This window comes from Microtus oregoni, unplaced genomic scaffold (genome assembly GCF_018167655.1).
Source record: "Microtus oregoni isolate MIOR12 unplaced genomic scaffold, Mior012 000008F_ref0000371, whole genome shotgun sequence".
Lineage (NCBI taxonomy): Eukaryota > Metazoa > Chordata > Mammalia > Rodentia > Cricetidae > Microtus > Microtus oregoni.
The window spans coordinates 16,651,060-16,670,498 of NW_024543067.1; the positions used below are offsets into that span (position 1 = coordinate 16,651,060).

The 19,439-nt window shown below is 44.3% G+C and overlaps 2 protein-coding genes across 3 annotated transcripts in view; one reads left to right on the forward strand and one right to left on the reverse strand.

Annotated features, from left to right (window-relative positions):
- The window catches only part of Ndufaf6 (NADH:ubiquinone oxidoreductase complex assembly factor 6), a 132,761-nt gene that overhangs the window by 98,712 nt on the left and 14,610 nt on the right, over positions 1-19,439 (reverse strand). The window lies entirely within an intron of this gene.
- On the forward strand, positions 1,228-18,451 carry Tp53inp1 (tumor protein p53 inducible nuclear protein 1). 2 transcript variants are annotated; one of them, XM_041656939.1, is made up of 5 exons: positions 1,228-1,318; positions 8,153-8,410; positions 9,089-9,449; positions 12,179-12,216; positions 13,936-14,068. In XM_041656939.1, exons 2-4 carry the CDS (start codon positions 8,296-8,298, stop codon positions 12,198-12,200), a joined length of 498 nt encoding a protein of 165 aa, XP_041512873.1. In that variant the 5' UTR covers positions 1,228-1,318; positions 8,153-8,295; the 3' UTR covers positions 12,201-12,216; positions 13,936-14,068. The 2 variants fall into 2 exon arrangements, with proteins under 2 accessions (XP_041512873.1, XP_041512872.1); XM_041656938.1 differs by lacking the exon at positions 12,179-12,216 and having other exon boundaries at positions 13,936-18,451.

Genomic DNA, 19,439 nt, shown 5'->3' on the forward strand with positions numbered 1-19,439 from the left:
CAGACATCTGCCATCTTTATCTACAGCCCGTTTCTTTGTTTCCCCCTCAGGGACCTGTATAACTCAGGGGCTCTCAACTTTCTTAATGCTTTGACCCTTCAACGCAGTTCCTCATGTTGTGGTGGCTCCCAACCATAAAATTATTTTCGCTGCTACTTCATAACTGTAATTTTGCTACTGTTATGAATCATATCGTAAATGTCTGTGTTTTCCAGCGGTCTTAAGCAACCCGTGAAAGGGTTGTTTGACTCCCAAAGGGGTTGAGAGTCACAGCTGAGAATTGCTGGTCTAGCTCCTACTCCCTTAGAGAGGCCGCCTGAGCTCTCTCCAGTGACAGAATGCACACAAGTGATGGGCATCAACATCGTGACTCGTGCTGCTGCCGGGTAGCCCACCTATGTATGTGCAGTAGAGCTCTGGAAACCCTTCCTAGGGGCAGTGTCTCATTTCCCTCTCACTATAAGCAGCTGCTGAGTTCGTAGGTCTCATGGGAATCTCTACAGTTTTCAGGCACATAAACAAAACGGGTCATAACCTCTTCGGGTCATATGAGCGTTTTGATGCAGGTCCCTGGGAATAAACAGAGCTAATTCTCCACTCAGGGTTCCTCTTTTCGGAAGCTAAGGCCTCGACTGAGGGCCTCCTCTGCCTGGCTTTGCCTTGCCCGTGGGCAAGACCATGCTCTCTGCCCGTTGAAGTTCCTAAAACAGAAAAGGCCCTGGCTTCTTCTCTTACTAAGGGGAATGAGTGGGCCGTTCGCATCCCACCTATGTGGCACAGACTTCGAGGACTGCCCAGGGGTGGGTTTGCCTTCAGCACCATGGCTACAGGTTTACGTCGTCTACACCAGCCAGACGAGCAGCTGGTATCCCCAAGCCCCCACCCTCCGAGAAAAGGGGCTCTGCGTGGCTGTGCCCACGCTCAGCACGGCGGCTGTGCGGGTCGGGCTCGCTCCTCGGCACCCCCCGGGCCCTGGCTCTCGCCGGCTCCCATCCCGGCCAGTCCCCGGCCCCGTACTCTCCCCTCCTCCCACTCGCCCCCAGAGCGCTCGCTCCGGCTACCGCTTTGTTGCCCGGACTTGTCTGAGCCCCGGGCGCGCCACGGGCCGCCTGCCAGGTCACGTGCGTTAGTGACAACCTCTTGCCGCTGTTCCCATTGGTCGGCCCGGGGCTGGCGCGGCTCGGGGCGGGGCCGGGGCAGCGATCAGCTGTTCCCAGAGCTGCACAACAACAAAAGGACCCGGACGGGCCGGCGGCCGCCAGGGCACGACCGCAGCACCGGGGCCGGCCCGCCGCTACCTCAGCGTCGCTCGGCTCACGTAAGTGCGGGAGGGCGGGCGGCGGTTGGGGCCCCCTCCTGGCCCGCTCTCCTTGCCCGGACCTGCGGGTGCCGGCTGGCCCGCTCCGTGACCCCCGCTGACCCGCACTGCACCCGCGGAGCGCACCTCCCGTCGCTCCGTCCAGATCCGTGTGGCTCCTGGCGCTTGGCGGGTGCCGGGGACGGCCGCGGGCTCCCGACGCTTGGTCTCGGACCGTCGCAGCCGCCCTGTGAGGCCAGCTGTGCTCACTTTAAACGGAGGAAACTTGGAGGCGCGGGGAGATGAAGTAATTTTTATGGCCCATGAAAAGGAAAGGGTGTTTACTCTTTGCACAGGGAGTTCACGTGCAGTTCCTCCCTTTTGCTTCTATTTCCACCGTGTGTCTACTCCGTGCGTAAGTTCAGAGCAGGTTAAGGGGGACCCGCTCTCCACCTGTAACCCCTGAGGACCAAGGCGGCCCTGCCTGCAAGAGCCCTTTCAGAATGCTTAGTAGTTGAGAGAGGACTGCGACTTCTGCATCTTTGAACCGACATCGTTACAGATGTCCAGGATCTTGAAATCGCATGCTTGGTGACTGTAATGCTTATCACTGACAGGTGTGGAAAACACCTGGCAGCCTTTCCAGCCTCCATAGCTATCATTAGAAACTAATTTTCAAAGGCCCTGCTAGAAACCATAGCCTAATTTTTGTGATCAAGGTGTCTTTTGTTTTCTCATGCAGTCTTTTATTCTTTTCTGCTTCCTGGTGTATGTCTCTTGAGAAGGGCTGCTTTCAAAAGTCAAGCCTAGCAAGCAGTGACTTCCCAGCCTAACTGCTTTCCTCTCACTCTCTTCAGTCCTCAGGACAGGAGGGGTGAGCCCACAGGGGAGTAATCCCCTTGTAAATTAGCTGAATAGACAGAGTAGAGGTGGAAGGAGCTGAGACAACTTTCTTGGCTTGTTTTTGGCTTTTGTCTGTTGTTTTTGCAGTTCAAAATTGACTTTTAAATTACTTGAACCAAAGCCAAGGCTTGGTGGCTCACGCCTGTAATTCCAGTACTAGGAAGGTAGAGGTTTGAGAATCAAGAGTTCAAGGCCAGCCCAGCCTGTAGTTGGAAGCCAACCCTTTCTCAGACCAAAAGAGCAAACGCTTATGCTAGCATCTTTGTTTTTCTGAACTGGTAAGCTCTCTCCTGCTACCGTGTAGACTCTGAGGATCAGTTCAGGCCATCAGGCTCGACAGCCAGACATTACTTGTTGAGTTATCCTGCTGACCCAGAGAAATGGTTTTATGGATGCTTTTCCATGATATGTTTAGTCAGCTGGTATTTCAGAACTGCCAAGGAGCCACAACTGCACCCATCAAAGTTGTGGGGGCTTTTGTTGTTGTGTTTTTGGAGCCGCCTGCTGGCAGCCAAAATAACTGAAAAGTGCTAGTCTCTGAAGTTTTTAGGCTGGAAGGAACTCGATCATGTGGTGGGGGAAGGGACGCAAGGCACCAGGTTAGAAGAATCCCACCCTCCTGCTGCCCCTAGATACCGGCTTTCTTGCTTTTGAGCAAGTTATTTTCATTTCTGGGCCTCAGTTTCTTCATCACAGGACAAAGAAATAAATATCTCAACTGTCTGTCACATACCATAAAACATTCTGCAAACTGTGATTCTAGTTAACTAGTGTAGGTCTTGCATATATATGGGTCTTTAGAGGAAAAAACTCCAGACCTAAAGATGCTAACTAGCCTGCTTAGTTTCCCTGTGAGCCTGCCTGCTAGGCACCAGGCAGTTGCTGTGAAGTTCCAAGCAGCAAGAGGCGTCTAAACACAATCCCCACACAGTGTAGCAGAAGAACCGAGTTTCAGACCAGCAGTTAGGCCACACTCTTCCCCAGAGCCTGCATGACCTCACAGGCTAGCAGCTCCACTGTAGGTTCTCAAAAAATATTCTTACCCACAAGCAAACTCAGTCACTTTCTCTGCCCAAAACTTTCTACTCATAAGATGTGAAAAACAGAAAAAAAAGTTAAATTAAAAAGATAGTGATTGCCGGGAGCTGGTGGCACATCTTTAATCCCAGTACTCAGGAGGCAGAGGCAGGATAGCTAGGGTTGTTAACACAGAGAAATCCTGTCTTGAAAGACAAAGCAAAGATGACTTGTTTTTTTTTAAATCATGCCTATCAAAAAATCTAAAAGAAAATGCGCCAGATGTAACAATGATTGAACAAGGTGGAATAGAATCCACCCCTCTCAACTTCTTAATGTGGTTTGGTTCATCCTATTTTTAAAAAGATACCATTTTTGTAATGAAGGTGGAGGTATTTTAAAGCAAGCGAGCAGTAATGGGTGAATCTGCCTTGATAGATACTGGGCCCAGATCATTTCTTTTCCCTACTGGGGCTTCAAGTGCCCCAGGCCAGCAGGCTGCGTCCTCGGCTTCTCGGCCTCTGCTAAATTCCACAGCTGTATCTGTCAATCTGTCCTCTTGGGATTCTTGTTTTCTCGGGAACTACCGTAGTTTCTACTGCTGCAGGGTTCTGAATGTGTCGCTAGCCGTATGGGGAAAGTGGGAAGCCCTGGTTTTTCTGTCTCCACACAGAACCTGCTCTCCTCTGAAGCTGACATCTCTGGGTAGGTGCTGAGGTTAAAAGGAATAGTGACTATTCTGGAGGGACAGTCTCTGGGTCGTTAGTGGGAGGATGGGTGGTAATGATTTGTTTTGTTAATCGCACACACTGCTGGAGACAGGGAGCATGCATGCAGTACCCGCAGAGGCCAGAAGAGGGCATAGGACCGTCTGGGGCTGGCGTCAGTCACCTGATGCCAGTGGTGGGAATCACTCTCTATTGGGAGGCAGCATACACTACCTAACTCTTTAGCCCCTAGGAAATTTTTTACAACACTGTCCTATGTGGGTGCTTTAAATTTTCTAGTAGATATATTTAAAATTAAGGGGAAATGAAATTAATTTTATTAGCACAAGTTATTTAACCATAACTATCAAAACATCATTACACTAACATGTAATTGATGTAAAATTGAGATATTTAATGTTTTCAGTACAGAAATGTTTCAAGTACATTCCAGTATATGCCTTATATGAGTGGCATAATCAGATGCAAAGTCCTCACTGGAAATATTTAAACCATATTTAGGATTTTTGCTTTAAGAGTAGTTTATTAAGCCAGGCAGTGATGGTGCACACCTTTAATCCCAGCCTCAGAAGGCAGAGGCAGGCAGATCTCTGTGAGTTCAAGGCCAGTTTAGTCTACATAATGAATTCCAGGACAGCCAGAGCTATATACTGCAACCCTGTCTTGAAAAGAAAAAAAAAAAAACTCCAAAATTTAAAAATATTTTTAACCCAACAGAACAGTTTTAAAAGTTAAAATTCAGCATCTTGTTAACAGAAGTAAAATACATGGGATGGTTTATCTGATGCATTTGGTGGCAGCCGTGATAGAGTTTGGTATACAGGTTCGATTCTCTAGCACCTGGTTGTCCCTGGCAACCCTACAGAAATTAGGGCCAGAAGCCTCTATTTAGACCATCCTTACCCATGACTGTACTAGCTGTGGACTCTGCTGTCCATTCCTCCTATTTTTCTCAGTGAGACTGAAGCTCACAAGGGTTGGTTCACACAGTTGCAGCCACCCATGGTAGTGCCAGAGCTTGCCCTGCTGGTTTCTAGGCTAGCACCTCCACCTCCTCCCAAGACTCCATTCTGAGTACTTCTCAGAGCCCCAGATGTTCTGTCCTCCCCACTGCTGTCCTTGCAGAGAGATGTGACTCCTAACTGTAAACACAGATGACCTGTGGGTCTCCCAGCGATCTTCAGAAGCATCCTGTCGGTGACCCAGACAGTACAGGCATAGCCAGCCTCTCTGGGTTTGCCTGCAGCCAAAGAGGGCAGTTTGCAGCTATAGCTGTCCCAGTAGCCTTGACCCAGCCACATTTTGTGGCTTGCAGCCACTGATATGGCCTGAGTTCCAGTTCTCGCTCAGGCTCAGTGACTGAAGAAGTCCCCTGTGAGGATCTCCCCACCCCACAGCAGCTCCCGCTAATGAGGGCAGAGCCTTATCCTCAGACAGTGGTGAAGCTCTCTAAGCTTCAGTACAGCTGGGCTGGGGCTGGGATCTGCCCTCATAACCTGGGAGAAACTGGGGGAAGCTTGAAAATGTATCTTTATTCCCTTTCTTACATGCTCAAAACCCTTTACATACACACCCCTCCTAATGATTTGTCCTCCTGTTTCAGGCAGACTGCACAGTGCACAGGTCTCTTAAATTCTCCCATTAGCACGGAGCCCTCATGATCTGACCATGCTGTTTCCCAGAAGGTTTCAAAAAACTGGTTATGCAAGTGACATTTCCTGTTTACCCATTTTAATAATTAATGGCTGAGGATGATGCCTTACAACCGCAGAATGTCTTGATGTCATTTGTTTGAGATGTTTTACCCTTGTATGCTCAACAGTTGGACCAGTCATCTCTGTACCCAGAGAATGCCCAGGTGTGTTAGCACAATGCAGCTACTCTTAAGGGAAGACGGTTTTGAGAGTGAGCTGGGCATGTGTCTCATGTATGTAACCCTAGCTGATACAGGAAGATCACTATGAGTTCCAAACCAACCTGGATAATCGTAAATTTGCACTCCCAGCTGAACCCACACTCCTAAACGTGTATTCCGCCCTAACATCTCATATGTGCCACCATGGGCCCCTAACTCAGGACAGTGGTAGCACAAATCCTGTACTCTGTATGGTGTCCCCGCCCTCTAAACGTTTCCACTATGACTCAACTTACCCAGAAATCTGGGTCTTCCTGACCACACCCCTTTTATTTATTTGTAAAAAAACCAGGATTCCACTATGTACCCCAAACTGGCCAAAAATACTGATCCTTTTGTCAGTCTGTCAAGTGCTGGGGTCACAGACAGTATTTCCGTACCTGGGTTTCTCTTCATGTCTCCCCTATAAGGTCCTGCAGGATCTGGTCCTGCTTGGTCCCTAGCTTGTTTCTTTGACCCAGTCTAGATGTTAAGCCATCTGCACAACGCCATCCTCTCACTTTGTAGGCTCCCAGTGTTCTGTCTTCCCTTGTCCAGTACAGGTCTCACCAGCTGTACCTAAGGTTACTGAGAGCTGCACCAGGGAGCTCTGAGGACCATCTGGTGATTCTTCTTGCTACATCAGTGATTGTGTTGTTTCACTTCCTGTGTGGCTCTTGTTCACTGCTGATTGCCTTGTGCTTAGCACTACTACGCCTTACACATAGTAGGTGCTCACTACATATTTGTAGAACAGTTGACCTATCCGAAGAACTTTATATCAGGACTCTTGTGATGCATACTGCCTGTATAATCTCACTTAACAAGAGTAGATCAGCGAGAATGTTCGCCTGAAGTAGAATGAAAGCAATCAAGAACATCAAGTAGATTAAGACTTTTTGTATAGCCAGAGTCCACAGAACTTGCTGGTAGTTTGGATAAGGGACTGAGTGGCATCAGAGTGGATAGGAGGCAGCAAAAAAAAAAAAAAAAAAAAAAGATATTCTTGAGGAAAAATTCTAGTTGTTGTGTTCCCCATTTACTGTGCTATCAGGCAGCCAAGTAGAAACGGGCACTTACACCTGCAATTCTATGCTTAGATAAAACTGGCTGGGTTTCCTCATTTAGAACTCACCAGAGCTACCTGAGGTGGGAGCCTTAATCAGCTAGAATTGTATGAACTCCCAAGTCTTCTCTTTTAAATGTGTGTGTGGCACGTGTGGAGGTCTGAGGATAACTTGTTGCTTTTCTTCTACCATGACGACTCTAGGCATCAAACTGACATCACTAGCCTTAGAGCTATCTCGCTGGCTCATCTTCCTAAGTTTCTTTAGATACTTTAAAAGATTTATTTATTTTACATGTGTAAGTATTTTGCCTGCATGTATGTATATGTACTGTGTACATGCCTGGTGCACTCTGAGGTCAGAAGAGGGTGTCAGATCCCCTGGAATTGGAGTTATAGATGGTTGCAGCCTGTCCTGGTACTTACTCTGTAGACCAGGCTGGCCTCAAATTCAGAGAGATCTGCCTGCCTCTGCCTCCCAAGTGCTGGGATTAAAGGCATAAGCCATCACTGCCTGGCTGACCACACAACTCTTACACAGGAAAACATTTAACTGAGGCGGCGGCTTACAGTTCAGAGGTTCCGTCCATTGTCATGATGAGAAACGTGGCATGCAGGTGAACATGGTGATGGAGAGGTAGCTAAGAGTTCCACATCAGCATCCACAGGCATCAGGAAAAGAGAGCTACACTAGGTCTAACTTGAGCTTCAGAAACAAAGACACTCCCCATCCCAGGATACACTTCTACCAATAAGGCCACAGCTCCCGGTAATGCCAGTCCCTATAAGCCTATGGGAACATTTCCATTCAAATTATCTGTTGTGAACCACCATGTGGGTGCTGGGGACTGGTCTGCAAAAACATGTGATCTTAACCACATCTGTCTCTCCAGCCCCATCTTCCTGAGTTGTAAAGTGACAGGGAACCCAGGACCCGAGTCCCATGTCTCCACTGAACCACCCCACAGACATAGTGTTGGCAGGCCTGGCTCTTGAAGTTGCATTTCTACAGTGTAAATTTCCGCTGTGAGTAATAGGAATTGTTTCAAAAGCTAAACTATGCTGTCCCTATAGATTTCAAATATGAGGCTTACTTAAAGTCATATATAAAGAATACAAAACAGCAGAATAGTGAGGTGGAGAAGATGAGGGCTTGGAATTGTGGTGGAAGGAAAAGAGGATTGGGGGTCAAAGCCAACCTCTGACCTCACAACAAATAAAAATAACCTTTTTCTGTTGTATTTTAGAGATGAGGACTGTTCTTGTTCTTCACCTGAGCTGAAGAAACTGCACTTTATTTCCCATCTCTGCCATCAGGCCCGCTCAAGAGAGACTTCTGAGATCTCAGCTATAAAGATAGATACCCAGCCAAAGTCTCAATCTTGCTTTAATGATGTTTCAGAGACTGAACAAAATGTTTGTGGGTGAAGTCACTTCTTCTCCCAACCAAGAGCCAGAATTTAGTGAGAAAGAAGATGACGAATGGATCCTTGTTGACTTCATAGGTAAGGTATACTCAACAGCCGACCATCACAGCACAAATGGCAGCCAGCAAGCCCTGTCGCTAAGGATAGCCTCCTGATCCCTGCCTTCATTTCCCAAGCATTACAATCGTAGGCACATCCCACCACACCTGGCTCAAACCAGAAAACTCCTGGGGCTGCGGGTGCACATGTGTGGCTTAGTAGGGTGCTTCTCTCCACACACCCCCACACACACCATCTTGTGCACAAACACGAATGTATACATATATGCACAGAAAATGTGAGCTCCTGGATGTAATCTTTAAGGTTTAAAAGTAAATAAGGACAGCTCTAGAAACTTTTAGGAAACATTTTGTGCCAGACAATCCAGTCAGTGAAACCGACTGATGTCAGGCTTTCCAGTTTTGCAACTCTTAAAGCCTGATCCAAGCAGAGGCCCTTCAATGGGAAACCCTCATATGAGCAACAGGAACCCATGGGGCTCATAATTTATTTGCCAGAACAGAAGATCCTAAAGCCATTCCTTAATGCCAGTATTACTATACACAGACGGGTTGGAAATTAATTTATAAATTGTTACAAGCAAAACTTCCTTTGTGAGCATCTGTTAACATGTTGTCCTTTGTTCTGTCGTGAACTGGATGGATGGCTCCACAACTGACTGCTCCCCTCCCCTGTGCAATGTGGATCACAATCTAGACACGTGCACTGGCTTCTCAGCAGAGGAAGAGGAGGAGGAAGATGATGACATCAGCGAAGAGTCTCCAACAGAGCACACGTCAGTCTTCTCCTGTTTACCTGCATCTCTGGAGTGTTTGGCTGACACCAGTGATTCCTGCTTCCTCCAGTTTGAGTCCTGCCCCATGGAGGAGAGCTGGTTCATCACCCCTCCCCCGTGTTTTACAGCAGGAGGATTAACCGCTGTCAAGGTGGAGACGAGTCCTATGGAAAACCTTCTCATTGAACATCCCAGCATGTCTGTCTACGCTGTACACAGTTCCTGTCCCGGGCTCAGTGAGGCCAGCTGTGTCAACGATGACTACAACCCCAGCAGCCCCAGGTATGCTGCAAGCACCTTAGTCTCTGCTACACAGTACAAAGCCAAGGCTTTAGAAGATAGAAGCGTGACTGTGGTAGAGATGTACTTAAGTAGCATGGTCAGGGCTATAATTGCTGCATGACTCCGTTGTATAATAGAAAGCTATGTCACTTACAGAATTATGCTACTGAAGGGAAATAAAGACTAGTGTTCCTGATAAGTATATTAGAATATAATTCTGGCATATTGTAGGCTTGATTATCTAGGGTATCAAATCCACCTAAAATGTCTTAAATTTACTTTCTTCAGTATCTTAGCTAAATCACTTTAAATGGTGCTTAACCTAGAAAATCCAAATATTTGTTCCAAGGAAGGGCTGTTCTCAGATTTCACACTGCGCGATATTCTGTTCTGTGGCAGTCCAAGATGGCAGGGATGAGGACCCAGCAAGCTCAGGGAAAATAAGTCTGTAAAGTTCAGTGTGTCACAAGTGGCCTTCGTCAAGAGAGCATTCCCAGCAGTACATTGGAGACATTCTCACTTACCAAACCAAGCCCTCCTCTCCACCTCATCTGCTTAGTCTGGCCAGCCAGTCATGCCTGCCAGTAGACTATGCCCTGTACTGGAAACTGCACTGTGAGTGTTGCCACTGACTCACACCTCTGGGTGCTTCACTGTCACCCAGAGGGCTCCTTTTGGATAGCTGAGGCCACGACTCCACTGGCCCACTGTATATAACTTGTTGTATGGAGAAGTGGGCCTGCTTTTTGTCCTGCCCAATTCCTGGCCACCCGGATAGCTTAACCCCTGAAATAATCACACAGAAATTGTATTAAATTACTGCCTGGCCATTAGCTCTAATTTCTTATTGGCCAACTCTTACATCTTGATCTAACCCATTTCTATTAATCTGTGTTCACCACGTGGTCGTGGCTTACCAGAAAAGATTCTAACCAGCATCAGTCTCAGGCAGGAGAATCATGGCATCTGCCACACTGCCTTTCTTCCCAGCATTCTGTTCTGTCTACTCCGCCTACCTAAGTGCTTGACCCTATCAAAAGGCCAAGGCAGTTTTCTTTATTCACCAATGAAAGCAACATAAATACAGAAGGACCTCCTACACTAACTTGTTTCCCATCTATGGAGTAAAACCCTAACCCATTTCCAGAGTTGCTGCCCTCCAAGTCTCAATACAATAGATGTACTTTAGCAAGGCTAAATATATTCCCCCTTACTTGTACCAAACAAAAAATCATGTTTTTATACGGTTATGTAATATCAGGCATACACTGGGACTTCATGTGGCACTTTTTGAGAGTTACGTTTTCAGCATCCTAACAACATGTAAACTACAACTTATTTGAAGGTGGTGGTGCTTTAACTGCTTTACTGTGCTGTGAGCAATTTTCTTCAGTTCTTAAGAATTCTTCCCTGTTCATTTTGATTGTATCTGATCAGTCCACTCAAGAATTTAACATGACTAGGGGCTAGAGAGATGGCGCACTTATTAAGAGCACTGGCTGCTCTTTTAGATGACCCAAATTCAATTTCCAGCATTCATATGGCAGCTCATAACTGTAACTCCAAGCCCTAGGGATGACACCATCTTCTGGCTTCTGTGGATATTGCAGGCACATGGTGCACAGATTTATTTACATGCAAGCAAAACAGTCATACACATAAAATTGAAATAAGTAAAATCTAAAAAAAAAATAATCTCAAAAAAAAGAATCTAACATGATTAACAAATGTTCACTTTAAATTTATTTCCTGGCATTTGATACTTGTATGTGTCTAACTGGCAGTTTTGCAAAGTAATGTTATAGCATATATTGCCAAAAATTTAAGTATGTAGAACTTTGAAATGGCATCCCTCATAACCCACAGATAAATCCTATGAACACCCTAGGTGTACCCAAGATTGTTTCTATGACACAGGCTCATTTTAGTCATGTTCACCTCCACGTTGAACCTAAATGTGGGCATGCTCTTCACTATTTTATTAGACATGATACCCATTATCATATTTCAGCAAATTTTCACTTTATCTTCTTAGCAAATCATGCATTAATCTTCCTCTTAAGAGCCTAGCTCTAGAGTATTTCAACTTTATCCAAACCAGCATCTGAGCATGGAATTTAGGGTTGTTTGCTACCTGATGCCACAAGAGGCTGGATTTGCATGCCTGTATATGTATTGACATGTAGGATCAACAGATACTCTTCATAAATGAATTATCAAAGGCCAGCCATGGTAGTACATACTTACAGCATTTAGGAGGGTGAGGCTGGAGGTTCACTAGTTTAAGGATAGCTTGGAATACATTGTGAGATTCCTGTCTCAAAAAGGATGTGTGTATATGTGTATTTCTAAATAAAGGTAGAATCAGGTGTTATCAAAATGGCAAGACTATTTATGTAGTAAACAGTCTGTGCTTTCCGAGCAAGTAATAAACCTTGTTTTTCAAACATACTACTTCCATTCTGTCTGTTCTCAGGGATATTACTATAAACCGCATGAGTATGAAGCTGAGTAGTTATAATGGCTTTAGAGTGTACATTTTATTGCATCTTAGCCTTTATATATATTGTTTGTGAAGGTTTATGAGCAATCATGATTTTCAGTAATGTCTTTAATTGCCCATAGTAAATCAATCTTAATTTAAAAAATGACCTTGTCCTAGTAGTAAAATTAAAATGGCATTTTAAGTCTTACTAGTAATTTAATAGTTGACCATTTAACATTTGTAGGGCCAGGAAAAGCTGCTTATAAGACTCATGGGCACAGAGTAAGTATGTTCACTTTGAGACCATATGATCTGATCTGTATTATTAGTCTGAGCAGGGAGATGAGGAACCCAAATGCCTGCCTTCTGGAAAAAAAAAAACCTTTTATTTTAGCTTCTATTTGTTTTTTTTTCTTTTGTTTTTCCTTACTGCTAGGGATCAAGCCTTGTACATATTAGACAAGCGCTCTACCTACCACTGAGCTACACCACCACCCACCCCTGTTAATTTCTTAACGAGGTCTGTTACAGGTCTGTGTGTGTATGACCATAGTTTCCTCCCACCATTTTAGGCAAAATATGTACCTGCCTTTCCTGAATAAAATAACTGGTAAAAGTCTTAAAACTCAGACTGGGATATAGCTCAGTTTACTGTAGAGTACTTGTCCGGTGCACCAGAAAACCTGGTTCAGTAAACCCAGCCCTGGAGAGGTAGAGGTGAGAGGGTCAGAAGTTCAAGGTCATTCCTGTCTACCACCCCTGCGGGAAGCTTGAAACTAGTCTGAGCTAGACAGCTTATCCGAATCCTCACAGTTGTGCTGGGAAGATAGCAGGCCTGTTAAACACTTGCTGACTGTAAGAGGCCTGAGATCAGCACTGCAGAAAATTAAAACTTTGCTATGTGTTAATATAGTTTAACTGATTTGACTTGATTGGCTTTTAGTATAGAAAATACATACTGAGCCGGGCGGTGGTGGCGCATGCCTTTAATCCCAGCACTTGGGAGGCAGAGGCAGGCGGATCTCTGTGAGTTCAAGACCAGCCTGGTCTACAAGAGCTAGTTCCAGGACAGGCTCCAAAACCACAGAGAAACCCTGTCTCGAAAAACCAAAAAAAAAAAAAAAGTACATATTGTATACAACCATGTTTCAATATATGTGTTTTTATAAGGGTCTTGAAACATTCATGTAAATGCCATTCCAAAATATGCCCTCCTGTGGTATAAATAAAAAACTGACGCACGTAATAGGCATTGATCTTTTACCTCGGGGATGTCATGTTGGAGGAATGTTCTTTATATATCTCTATGAAATAGATTCATATGCTACCTAGGCCATTTTACTTGTAGACAGAAATCATCTGGGAAGGTGCTGTTGATGTAAATGTTTTTTCATCAGTCAAATTTGAGAATTAAAATATTTTTAATATTACAGTAAAGCTGAAATAGATAGTATCTTTAAAACAGGTAAAAGCTGGCTGTGGTGGCTCACACTGTAATTCCAGCACTTGGGAAACTGAGGCAGGAAGATCAGTAATTCAAAGCCAGACAAATTTAAGGCCATCCTGAGCTACATGTGGTTCTGTCTTAGGAAACTAAACAGACAGAATTGCAGATGCTCAGTAGACATCAGTTCTCCTCCTGGAGAACCATATTAAATTCATTCCGAGTATGAAACACATTTGGCCATCTCTGGATTATATGCTACATTCCTATTAAAAGTTCTTTTCACCTGGGAGTTATGACACACATTTGTAATTTCAAAACCTGGGAGGCTGAAGCAGGAGCACTGTGAATTAGAGGGGCCTGGGCTCAATAACAACAAGACACCACTTCAAAAAATAGTTGGTTTCTCCCTTTTAACAACATCAGCAGATACAGTCCCAGAATATAGTCCTGTCCATCAGCCAGGAGAAACTAAGTGAGACAAATGTAGAACTAGTTCCTCAGAGAGCAGTCTTTTCCCTAGTCTGTCGCTGACACCCCACTCTGGTCTGTTTCAGGATGGGAGCCCAGAGTGACATGGAGGAACACATTCACTGCTGTGTCACCGCCCTCGCTGCTCAGGCAACGTTTCTGGAACAACCTAAGAGCTTCCGCCCTTCCCAGTGGATAAAGGGACAAAGTGAAAGACAGTCTCTGAACAGAAATGGCCTTCGTCGCCAAAACCTTACCAGGGATTGCCACACTCGACAAATGAAGCATGGTGGCTGGGTAGTTCACCAGCCCTGCCCACGCCAGTACAATTACTGAGGACGCTGAGTTCTGGTTGGTTTCCTGGGTTTGTGCCTATGTATGTGGATGTATGCATATAATGAGATGTTTCTCCTTCTAGTCAACTGAAGACCAATCACCTAGTGTGTCAGTGTCTAGACACTATCACAACCAGATTTTTGTGCTGTGTATCACATAATGCCTTGCTCCTGACAGTTTCTTTAAAAAAAAAAAACTTTTCAGAATATTTTTGGAAACATATCAATACAGTTGCAGTGTTTGGGATGGTCTTTAAATACAATAAGGTATATATGAGTTAGCCAGCATCTTATCAATTTCATTTATTTTATATTATTTAATCTTTTGTGCAAGCAAAAATTTATTCTCAGGGTCAGCCATATACTTTATTGACCAGTACTTGATAGTCCTTTCTGTAAATAGTATGTTTTTACACACTGACATGAGCACTAACAGGTGATTTTTGCCATGGATATAATGGAATTAATGGCTGAACTTACTTCTGAAAGAAAACTTGACATATTCTGTATGTGTGGTTCTTTTTTTTCCCAGATTGGTCATTGCAGTCTATTGTGGAATTCAGGTACATTAACTTTGAACAATGTATTCAATGATTCAGATGTGACTCTGCAATATGGTACAGACAGTACATCTGTCAGGGACAAAAGCACTTGTCTCGTATGCAAAGGGAAAAATTAGACCTGGAGCTGATATGGGTAACCCACAGAGCAGTCAGTATTTGGAGGTATCAGGAGCAAGTGCTTGCCCAGGCACTTGGTAACTTCATGCTCTTGTCTGCCTTTAAGAAAGGACAAGATCAGTGGCAACTCCTCAGACATGGAGCCTGTCCTCCCAGGGGAAAGCATGGGGGGAGGATCTGGTGGCGTCTGTTTACGGCGCCCCAGTGAACATTGACGGGTTGGTTTTCTTGAGCTTTCAGATTTTAACGTCACAAAATCTTTAACCACTTTGGCCTCTGTTTCCTCCGTAGCAGGAGCAGTAATTCTTACCTCACTCACAGCGTTGTGAGGCTTACATTTAATTGGAAGTAGAGCTGTCAGGACTGAACTTGGTGTGAACTTCCAGGGCCTCTCTACTGAACCTAGTGGTGGAAGGCTGCAGCACGTTTTCTGCCATGATTCTTCAGGGTTGGTGCTAATGAGGCCAGCATGCAGGGTTCCACTCACATAGGCCAGTCAACTTGATGTAGAGAAAAGTTCATTTTCTTACCTCTAACTGGTCACTTATTTTTAAAAGCGGTTTTATAGATTTTAATGAGCCATGCACACTTATAACCAACTTTCTGGAAAATTAAACCCATTTACAGCATAAAGCACATTCTACTGAGAATCTCATTCCCTGTGTAATCCAGCAGCTCTCACTGTCTCCTCTGCAGCCCTAATTAAACACTTGTTAATGAGGTATTTCAAGGAAGCAGCCACACACTGTTGTGAAGTGTTATCCCTGTAGCAGACTGATGCAGGGAACTTTGGGAGACTTAGGGAAGAGCTGTGCTCTCTGCGAGCCTCGCTTCTAGAGCTGCAGTCAGACAGTAAAGGGCGTTCCTTACACTGGCTGTGGTAGTGCCAGGACGTCTCTCTTAGAACAGGAATCTAGACTCCTCATCCTTAGGCCCTTTCCATAATGACGTCCCCTTTATTTATTTGTTTTGTAATTAGGGGCCAAGTCTACAGTTTGTCAAAGTGAGAAGTTACTTGTTACTATTTGTGTTTTTATGGAGGTGTGCATGTTTTACACCATGTTTGTTACAGGTCATGCCGGTGACTTGAAAATAGACCAGCTATATGTGTCTTCTGGACACAAACTTCTAAATGTACGTAAGCCTTTCCTACCCTCTGATTTCATAAGCTGGAAGTTCAGCCATGAGAATTTGTTTGGCCAGCATGAACTGATCTGTGTATTAAACTGCGGTAGTTTTTGGTTTTTAAGACAACTTTCCTCCAGATTTGTTCATCCCTTAAGAACATTTACATCTCTTTCAGTTACTGACTTTTAATTTGCCTTGTCTGTGCCTAGTGCTTTTGCCTCATTCCTGAAAACCAGCAAACAGATAAATTACTGGGACTTTTTTCTTTAGGCTTAAGATTACCACAGCACCTACAGTAGGAAGCACACTGTGGTTCTTGTGTGAGAATGTAAAGTTTATGGCTAAAATTGGCACATGTAAAAACTGAAGAAAAACTGAAGTTCTTGGTTATTAGGTGTTTTGTTAGGCAACTGCTGTGTATGAGACCCAAGTCTAATAGCACAGAGCAGTGCTAACCTGTTAAATGTTTTTTGAAACATGGCCAAAATGCATTTTATAAGTCGATTAGCCACTGATTAGTATCATCATTTTGCTGTAATAACCACTGGTGGTTTACAATGTACTTCAGTGCATTAACAGTACAAGCAGCAAGAAGACCCCAAGGAGTGGGGATGTGGCTTGGTCAGAGAGCACTGCCTAGTATGTGCAAGGTCCTAAGTACCATTCCCAGCAGTATAAACAAAGTACAGAAAGGAGTAAGACTCCTTTAGGAGCTCTGACCCGTGATAGCCTAGAACGTTGCTTGGGAAGTCTGGAATACATGGTGTGGATCTGCCATCCATCTGGAGTATGCTTTTTAACTTTTACAGTAGACCCCACGTTCCTCAAAGTTTGCGTTAAACATTTTAGAGTGTGTATTCTGTTAATCACTATTTCTTTCATATATATATTAATCACTATTTCTTGAGTTATATTCTGCCTATATGTAGACGTTTAGCTTGCCATATTTATTTGTGGCTATTTGTTTTTGTGTGGTTGAGTAGCTACAGAGATGATGATTAGAGTTTTACTTCCCATTGCAGGAAGTTTAACCCATTAACTTAATATCTGTTTCTCCAGTTCCCACGCAGATGGCTGCTGTCCTGTCAGGTCTTTGGTTCTGTCGAGACTGTTTACTGAGAACTTGCCAGGGCTCAGAACCCGCTGCCCTTTGTGCTTCCTAGTCTGTACACGTTTGGTCTTCACTTGTGTTGAGATCTGAATTACTTTGCTAGTTTGCTCCACCCTCACAGAAGCAGACAGTCTTTGTAAACTATTAAGACAAACAACAAGAGCAAGGGAGGGTATGTCTCTATTCTCATTTATTTTGAATATGGAATACAAAGGACTACAAGTAGAAGACGGACATTTAAATGCATTTAAATAGATTAGTGGGGAAAGTTTCTTTTTCTATTTTAGAGACAGTTAAGAGACTGCTCCTTGTACTGGGAGATACTACTAAATGTTTCTATGGTTGCCTTGAAGCTATCTTTTTATTTTATGAGGCCTATAGATACTATTAGTTTTAAATTCTTAGGTAGTTTCATGCTATCAGCGTCTGATGCATTATAAATGGCAACCCTACCTACTTATTATAATGTTGAAATTTTACATGAATGCTGGTCTATTTAGCAAATCTGTATATACGACAGTGTTGTTTCCTGTGTCATGGGCCAGTTTCTCTTGAAATGTGACACCAATTCAAGCAGCTTAAGTGCAGAGATGCTCTAGGAAGAGGGTCTTCTCTTGCAGGCAACAGTCCCCCTTCATGTGGGAGAGAAGTTAATGTTCAGAGGAAGCAGCTTATGAGGATGATGTTCTGTGTATCACTGCTAAGTTTCCTTGTGATATTGAAAGGTGTCTCTGTTAAATGACCAGTTTGGCTCTGTACTTTCCTGCCTGTGTAGTATTGTTTTCTAGGTGGACTTGTAAAAACCAAACAGTGCTTAGGGAGGTTAGATGTGTGCATTTGGGGTCTCACGGGTGTATGTGTGTGGCTTTGTTTTGAAGTTTAGTCAATAATCCTGTGTTATTTTAAGAAGTGGCTTTCTTTTTCTTTCTTTGCCCACACATTGGCCTTCTGAAGGCAGGGTGTGAGCTGTGGATACAGAGAAGCATTTCAGATTGTGTTGTGTGCCTTTGTGATGTGTTTGTGGGCACAGTTTCTCTCACCAACTTGAAAACTGAAAAGGGACATTTTGGTTAGGTTTATATACTGTACATCAATCTATGCATAAATGGCAGCTTGTTTTCTTGAGCCACTATCTGTGTTTCTGTTTTTATACATTTTATACTATTTGGGTCACAGATGGTCAGTTTTATACAGAATGGACAGCACAGCACTTTGCCAAAACCACGTGTCGCATTGCCGAAACATTGTGTGTAACACCAGTTCTTGGTAATGGCTTCAGTAGTGCACTTTGTACTGCGGGAGTTACGGTGTTTTAATCTGTCAGTAAATAAAATGTCCTTTAACTTAACGTGTTGGTTTCTTTTATCTTCGTGGTCATTACTCTTGAAAGTAACACAACTTAGAACACTTGTGTCTAGCACTGCTTGTGCACAAAGTTGTTTAATATGCACTGGAAACACTCCTTTTAAAGCTGCCTAACTGTGATCTCAGTGCTCAAGAACTGCTGAGGCAGAGGCATTGCTGCACGCTCAAGGCCAGCTTGGGCTACATAGCAAAGCCCTGTCTTCCTTTTTAAAAAGCCTTTGTTTAGCCAGGCGTGGTGATGCATGCCTTTACAGGATGAAAATTACCCATCAAATTTTTGGAAACTATACTAAAGAGTTAACAAAGATAAATAAAAACATTTTATTCAGTGATCTCACATTGTAAACCCAGCCTCTGGGGAAGTATCTAGGGTGAAATGAAGAGGTTAAAGAGCTGGCCAGCTTTCTGTGAGATAAACCAAGCCCCAAATATCATAACAGAGCCTGACCTTGTGGTATTGGGCCCAAGGCCCACCCTGCAGCAGCCTGTCCAGAAACACTGAGGGGCTCCGGTCAAAACCACTGAGAACACAAATCCCAGGGGACTTGGTGCATTCAGGTGGTCAGATGGTCTCATCACCTGAGGGCATTTTTTTTCTCTGAGGAGCCTGAACTGTGTCACTTAGGAAAGGAGCCACTGGTCACTTTGAATACCTTATTCAGAAGCTAACAAGTATGTTAGGTATGTGCCTCCAGTCCCAGGACTGGTGAGGTGGAAGAAAGCTGGGGGACCAGGGACTCAAGGTCATCCTTGGTACAAGCAAATTCTGGACTCCATGGGACTCTGAAAACAAAACAAAAAGTTTCCAGTGTTAAGGATTCAATATTTCATTCTGGAAAAAAAAATCAGATATTCACTTACAGCAAGTGTGAAAGCATTGAAATTGAGAAATAACTTCCGAATAAGAGTTTTGTTGTTTTAGGGAGAGGAACAATTGGACAGGGTCTCACTATGTAGACCAGTCTAGCCTC